We start from the raw sequence: 7,500 nt of genomic DNA, 5'->3' as shown, positions 1-7,500 counted from the left end.
GAAGAATTGTTTTTCTTAAAGTGGAGGTACACGTGAATTTGAATGGCATTTTAAATACGGGAATAAAGTTGAGGAGCTTATTGTTAATCGTTTAGTGTAAACCACTTTTTAGTTGCATCGATTTTCTAAGCTAAGGATATCCTAAGTTTAATAATGAAAAAAATAAAGCAGTTGTTGTGGCGGGACTTGAAAAATCCAGGGACGGCATTCGAACCCTTGAAAGCGCACCTTCTGTTCAATGGAAAGATTTACAGGCGAAACACTGAAATTTGCGTTTTACCCTAAAATCAAAGCCAGCTTGGTTTTAAGCTCATTTTTCGCCTGTCGCCTACCGATGTCGTGCAACTTTCTTCAATACAGAAAGAATTTCTTTTAGCTTAAACATAAACTCGATGTTAAATAAATAACGCGTCGACAACATCTATCGGCCCAATCAGAAGATAACGATGTCCTGCAGAGTTTTGCACTTTACATACTAGGCCAACACGGTTAATTTTCACAGCGCGGAAGTTTTTCATTAATTGTCCCCTGCAAACATTTGTCGTGGTTGTTGGATAATATTGTTCGACAAGGTTTTTCAATTAGTTATTCAGAGAGCAAAAACTGATAAAATTAAATTAAAGACAGCTATGGAAATTTGACAACTTACATTTATAGCTACACGCTTTTTGACAGGTACTAACATTTGGTGCCAGACCTGCAATCCACTAATGCATTTGTTCTAGTTTCATTTTAAACTGAATGTTTTGACTGTTAAGGATTCAAGTCTCTTTTTTTTTTCTTGAAATTATGGAACGTTTTTTGCTTAATATCAAACTGGCAACTGATTTTAACCTAGTTTTTGATTACCAGAAATGTGGAAAAATGTTTCATCTATTGTGTGGTGTATTTTCTTGGAATCATGATGTTTGTTCCGTTTCGGACCATTCGGAAACTTGAGGAAAATTCTGCCCGTTTCAGTGGCGGTGAAATTTCGAATGTGCTTTTTTGGGGAATCATTGTTCCCTGGTGTTGGTGGTACAATGAGGAATTACAACGCTTCAAATTGTGATTGGTAGTTTGACCAAAGCCAATCATCTTTGACATAACGCCGAATGGATAATGTTTAACTGAAATTATGCGTCGTGATATTCTTTTGAGTGCGTTTCGCGTCGAATGAGAGAAGGAGTGGTGAATTAATGAAGTTTTAAAGCTTGAGTTTATGTTTCACATTAGTTGATGGTCTAGCACATTTTGCTCGACGAAAGAACTGACCGCGACCAGTGAGCCTATTTTGAAAATAATGGGAGACTTCGTAGGTCACGCAGTACCCGGCACTATGTTCCTTTTGATTTCAATCTGGTGGTTCTTGGGTGTGCTTTTGCAGACACGTAGGAACTCTTACATTGTCGCCAGACAACGGCTTCTTTGTTCAAGCAATTCAGTGAACGAAGGAGTAAAACCGCGATCGCCACCGACCGTCTGGTACCCCTGTCCCTGTAAAGCTCTTTCCAAATTTCCTGTGGAACCCATCGTTAAAGTCTTGTTTGCAGTAATAGGCACCACCGGAGAGCTCTTTTTCGACCGCTCTTGGGTCTTGGTCGACCGAAACGGTAAATTTGTCCATGAACATCTTAACAATCATAGTCATGCGGTGATGTACTGCCTCTTCGGTCTTTCTGGTGTGGTGGACATAGCCATGTGGAGCGGGATTTCGATACCGTTGCCACCAAAATTCGACTTCATAATGATGTCCGCGTGTTTCTGGATAGAGGGTCTGCTATTTTACTTCCACCTTCAAGGACACTCGGACATCAGCGTACGCTTACACACAATTCTGTACATCGTCATATTTTTCACGGCATGTACGTTTTTCCCTGAAGTCTTTTCAACGAGACACCAATCTTTGCTTGCCTTAATGAGGGCTATTTTGCTTGGAATTCAGGGGTCTTGGTTTTTGCAAATTGCTTTCGTTCTGTACGGTCCGAATCCATGGGAAGACACTAGAGCCAACGTGGAATTTCTGGTGATCGCTTTCGCGTGGCATTTGTTTATTTGCATCACTGTAGCAATTGTACTCTTTGTTTCTCTTCATCGTTTGTGCGGGAAAAGATTTGTCCGCAAAAGGCACGATCGACTTCAACAGGCTCTTTCCGACGAGGAAGAAGAGGAAGCCATTTCTCTGGAACCTTTATAAAAGGGAGGCAATATTTGTTTTTTGAAGCCAAGAATGGGAGTTTGTTTCTTATTAGCATAAAACCATTCGGTGCCTAATGCTTCCCCTCTAAGCACAAACAGATCGCTATCAAGTACAACACCAGGTGTTTTTAATCAGTTGTTGACCATCAAATTTTGTCAAGCTACAGCTACAGGCAACGCCGGTAACACAACATCATACAACTTTCCAACGCGCAAGTAATATCATTTCATCTTTCCTTTCACATTTATCAGCAAGGTGTGCTTTCAACTCAACAAATCTACCACTTTTTGGTACCAAATTTGATAACTGTCAAAAAAAGAAAAAGAAGTGAACTCATTACCTATGTATGACTCCGTATCAGCGAATTTGCAATTGAAGTGTCACCAGATGAGTTTTGGGAAATTTAAATAACAATTACAACACAAAGCGCAATGAAAAAAATACCTGGTTCACTTATTTATTCACCCACGATGAATTCTTAACAATTGTATACGTCGTCTTACAGGAAATAAATCTAGGCAAGAAAACGAGCCACATTTAGGAAGAATTGTCTGTAGACGAAACAAAGTCTTCTTCCAACAAAGGGGAGTTTTCAGTTTAAATTAAAAGATGCATGACCTGTTTTGAATCGCGTTTGACTTTTTGTTGCGCGTGAGCAAAATACATATGCTAATTTAACCACAACCCTTCAATCGGACCAAACTTGCGGTTTCCTTAATTTTCCGATGAAAAGGTTTTCGAGACAATTTCGTTACTACTGTACTCAGTCGAATATTTAGTCAAAGCAAAAAACTTTATCCTCTTAACGAGCCACTCACTACGAATTTGCTCTTATAATTATTTTGACAGTCCGTTAATTCCAGGCTCCAAATCACTGTTACCTTACATTGTCTGGTGTGCGTGCCTCTTTTGTCATCTTTTAAAACACAGCATGACCGATGGAAAGCAGGTTTGGCAATTAATTCACCGACAAAACACCATTACTCCGTTTTGAAAGAAGAAATAGCTCTTTGGTACAACAACTATATGAGATTTTAATGTTATCGGCGTTAGTGTCAATTTGTTTCTTTTTTTGGATTGAACTGAAAAGAAATCAATAAGCACTTTAAAAAAAATGATACTTAAAACGTGAACCACTCTAATTAATACTTTATGTTGCACGATCGAAACCGAGTGTTTTTGAGTCAAGTATAGATCAATATTACTGATAATCTGAAGAAATCTAGATATACTTAAACAAAGATAAAAATCAGAAAGATTTTCTCATTCTGAAGGGCAAAGCATAAATGCACCTGAAAATAATTTTGAGTAAAGCTCACGACACGTTCTCTTATCGATCTCCTGGAAAAAGTATTTTGAACGGAGAAAGAAAGCGGATTATGGGCAATTATATTTTGGTTGTTTGAATAATATTTGGCAATTAAAGAATAAGTGCACTGGGTTTATACATGTGGTTAGGCCCTTGTCAATGAAGCTGCCGTAAGAAATGCAATATACCAATTTCGATATATTAAAATAGACCAATTTCGATATATTAAAATTCAGTCCAAAACAAAAGGCATCATCTCGAGGCTCTGGGGAATAAACTCATACAAATCCTTATATTTATTCCCCAGAGCCTCGAGATGATGTCTTTTGTTTTAGACTGAATTTTAATATATCGAAAGTGGCCTATTCAGTCCAAAACAAAAGGCATCATCGCGAGGCTCTGGGGAATAAACTCATACAAACCCTTATATTTATTCCCCAGAGCCTCGAGATGATATCTTTTGTTTTCGACTGAATTTTAATATATCGAAATTGGTCTATTAACTGTCGTCAACAACTTCCTTCTTTATTGAAACATACAGAAAATTGACAGGCGTTCCTATTATTGACAGAGTAAGGGTTGGTACCTAACAACCCTGTCGAGCCTATCTATTCCCGCCGAAAATTAAATCTGAAAGTTCGTTCTCGAAATAAAGTATTGCGACAAGTTATCCACATCTCCCATTTTGAGGTTCATATCTGTATTTCGAAACAATTTCGAAGCGAATATGTTCGTTGAAAAGCTTAAAGAGGAAGTCTACGATGTTGTTAAAAATCAGGTGGGTTTTTCGAACTCAGAGCATCCGATTCAAGATGGCCGACAAATTAAACTGATGTACGAACCTTTCTCTTTTAGCGAGTTTTGGTTCTTGTCTCGATGGATGTGGACTCTTTGTGCGCGTGCAAGATTCTTCAGGTAGTACATCGTAAATTGTTTATTGGATAAATCAGATTTTTAAACATAAGCTTACGTAGAATGGAATTTTGTGGCATTGAGCAATGACATTTAAGTATATATCGAATGTACGTACATGTACTGTTACATTACTATTTTCACTTGAGTTGTAAGTTCTTAAGTTTACGTACATCTTCAATTTGGAAATTTATCCTGGTATATTATGAGAGTTTCATATAAAATAATAGTAATGTGGTTTGCTAGTTTAACTTGATCTTACATAAGTTTCTTATTAATTTTCTATGGAATGTATAACTCTTCTGACAAAAGAAAGTACGAAAAATTCTTAACGTAGAACTGCTGCAAACCTTTTCCAATTTCGTTTATGTGTGCATAATAATGATGTCTATTGTATTCTGACTCGTTCTTCAAAGAATGCTACTGAATGCTTCGAAAGGTGCCAGCAGTTCAGTAGTCACTCTTTTGCAATATAAGTGCTGTCTAAGAGTCATCTGAAAGCTGAGAAATCGTAATTTTCTTGCTAAAGGAAGCACTGTTGTCCGGTTCGTAGTTAGGGCTGCCAGCTGGATTTGTCAACGGACTGGTCCGGAATACAATTTCCACTGCCAGATAGGGTTTTCAGCCATGTTACGTTTGATTTGGAATATTTCTTTTTATACTTATTCTTGTAAAGCTCATTGAATCACATAATGATGATGATAAAATTATCTTAAAGCAGTGAAAAAAAGCTAATTTCTAATGCCTATTCTTGATTTATTCTCATCATTTCTCTAATAATTAATCAATTATTCTTAGTACCAATTTAAAATTTCACTTAAAAAGAAGCCCCTCTTAGACTGCATCTGTAAGGACGTTAGATTTTGTTGCTATGGATAGTCCCTCCAATAATTGCTATCGACCCATGCAATAGGCCATTTCCGAGTTCGTGTCTGCCTCCTCTTCAAAGCGAGTCCAAGTGCGAAGTTTTTGTGATGGTAATTAGTTCTACTTTACTTATGAATGAAAACTAATTTTCATAACAAAAACTTCGCACTTAGACTTGCTTTGAGGAGGAGGCAGACACGAAATTCGGAAATGGCCTAGGTATTGCGTTTGCACTTCAATGATGTAGATGAGTTTGGGAATGAGTGAGTAGAAAAAAATTGACTGGTCCTTTTAACCCTTTAAAGCAACGAGGGTCCCCCCATTGACAAGTAAAATTGCCTGGCGTAAGACAGAGTAAATCTTCAAGTGGCACTATTGGGGCTTAAAAGATTAACATTGTTTTGTGGCTTGCTTAAAAATTATTTGGCGTAATTGTTCATTCCACCCCCCCCCCCCCCCTTCCACTGTGCTATGCTAAACCCTCTGCAATAGGTTGTGTAAATAATAATATTTATGTGACTAGCAGGCATATTGAGTTTCATTATTTCCTTAAAAATTGACTTTGATTTCCCAAAGATTGTTAAGGTGGTCTCTGTTTTCTTTCTTTAAGGGCCCACAGACGGATTTTTCGCGCGTTGCTAAGGAAGTGAAATGTTACTTCCGGTAACTGACATCATCATATCATGAGCTGACAAGAAAACCCACTCACAAGCAAAAGTCACTGCACAAACTGTTGTTTCTATCGAAGGTTTTTCCTCGCCCTTCCTCGTGCTCGTTCTCAGATCAACTACGCATGCGTAAACAAACTGACTTCCGGTTTGAGAAAAAAAGCTAAATTTCCGGCGGTTTTAAATTGAATTAATTTTTTTTTACATGGCACGTTTCACCCCCAAATACAGAATATAGCTAAGCATTGATTTTTTTAAATCATCTTTTTTGAAAAAGTTATGGATATTTCAGTATCGTTTATGTCGTTAAAAAGAACATTTTTCACAATAAAAAGAAAACCATGCTTGGCTAGATGCAAAAAAGGAATACAAATTATCAAACCATTGATTAAATACCCAAATTGCGTAGCACGGAGACAAATTCAAAGTTTTCTTTTATTGGTCACGTGACCATGGGCGTGGTATGATGACGTCATATTTAGGGTCATTGGCTTACAAAAGTTGGAAACTGACCAAAATAATGCCAAATTTTCTCAAATTACTTAACCATTACATCCTTAGCAACGCACCCCAAAAAATATGTCAGTGGGCCCTTAAGAAGATTAATATAGCTGGAGTGATATCATGTGAAAACTAGCCTGTATAGCGGGTGGGAGGCAAACAATGGGGAGGGGTGCTGTGGGATTTCATAGTGTCCTTTCCCATTCTCTGTATGGTTTTACCATTCATTAATTGCCTGGCGCCAAAAGTCCCACCAGCTATGCAGGCTATGTGAAAACCAATTTATATGTTACACAATCTGAATCTGCCAATTTGGACTGAACCAAGCCTTTATACTGATTTCCTATGACCTTGTAAGGTTGAATAAAGGCTACCATTTTGTTACGGCCATAGTTTTATCTGTTTTAAAGTGCATATCAAACAAAATTTTTTATTAGGTTGTTCAAAAGAGCTTTCAAATTGATGAAGAACGGTGTTTATTTTGTTGCGATGGCACTCTTGGTTGCCGAGTTATTCAAGATTTTGATTTAAATATGCAAATTAGAGGACTTGTGATGTCACATTGGGAACACAAAATTATGTCAAATCACAAATTATGGAATATCTTTGCAAATACTAACTCTGCAGGGTTGAAATTTTGCAGGGTTGATATGCTGCCATAACTACACATTGTGATATTGATTATGATGTCACCATAGCAACATACTCGTGTCCACATTCGCTCACACCCACTGAATGAACATCAAGAGCAAATAACACTTATTGGGGAGGCAACCTCTGAGGGCATTACTAAACCATGAAACAGTGAAACACCGAAACAGCGAAACAAAGCACCAAAACACCATATATGACCTCATCATACATTGAATACTAACCAACGAAGGTTGGATTTGAGATTAAACATCGTTTTAGGGCTAAGTAGGTCTGAAACGTAATTGCTCCTCCTAATCATTGAGATTAAGATTAGGTTTCAGATTAAGACTGAGATAAGGAGCAATAACGTTTTAGGCCCAATTAGGCTTAAAACAATATTTAATCTCAAATCCAACCTTTGTGGGTTAGTA

At 37.4% G+C, this 7,500-nt stretch overlaps 2 protein-coding genes across 2 annotated transcripts in view; both read left to right on the top strand.

Moving 5' to 3' along the window:
* Positions 1 to 1,127: 1,127 nt before the first annotated feature.
* On the top strand, positions 1,128 to 2,801 carry LOC137975504 (transmembrane protein 45A-like). Its single transcript, XM_068822616.1, has one exon. It carries the CDS (start codon positions 1,283 to 1,285, stop codon positions 2,174 to 2,176), a length of 894 nt encoding a protein of 297 aa, XP_068678717.1. The 5' UTR covers positions 1,128 to 1,282; the 3' UTR covers positions 2,177 to 2,801.
* A 1,289-nt stretch (positions 2,802 to 4,090) lies between these two features.
* Positions 4,091 to 7,500, top strand: part of LOC137975503 (cell division control protein 45 homolog) — a 22,381-nt gene continuing 18,971 nt past the window's right edge. The window contains exons 1-2 of the mRNA XM_068822615.1: positions 4,091 to 4,266; positions 4,344 to 4,403. Of these exons, the coding sequence (XP_068678716.1) occupies positions 4,216 to 4,266; positions 4,344 to 4,403 (111 nt within the window). The 5' untranslated portion in view covers positions 4,091 to 4,215. The remainder of the gene's footprint in view (positions 4,267 to 4,343; positions 4,404 to 7,500) is intronic.

Source organism: Montipora foliosa, chromosome 11 (assembly GCF_036669935.1).
Source record: "Montipora foliosa isolate CH-2021 chromosome 11, ASM3666993v2, whole genome shotgun sequence".
Classification (NCBI taxonomy): domain Eukaryota; kingdom Metazoa; phylum Cnidaria; class Anthozoa; order Scleractinia; family Acroporidae; genus Montipora; species Montipora foliosa.
The sequence above is the reverse complement of the archived record's forward strand: the minus strand, read 5'-3'. Positions and strand labels throughout refer to the sequence as shown.

What these genes read in the sequence shown, in the direction of transcription:
- LOC137975504 (XM_068822616.1), top strand. Translation starts at nt 1,283, where the DNA reads ATGGGAGACTTCGTAGGTCACGCAGTACCCGGCACTATGTTCCTTTTG.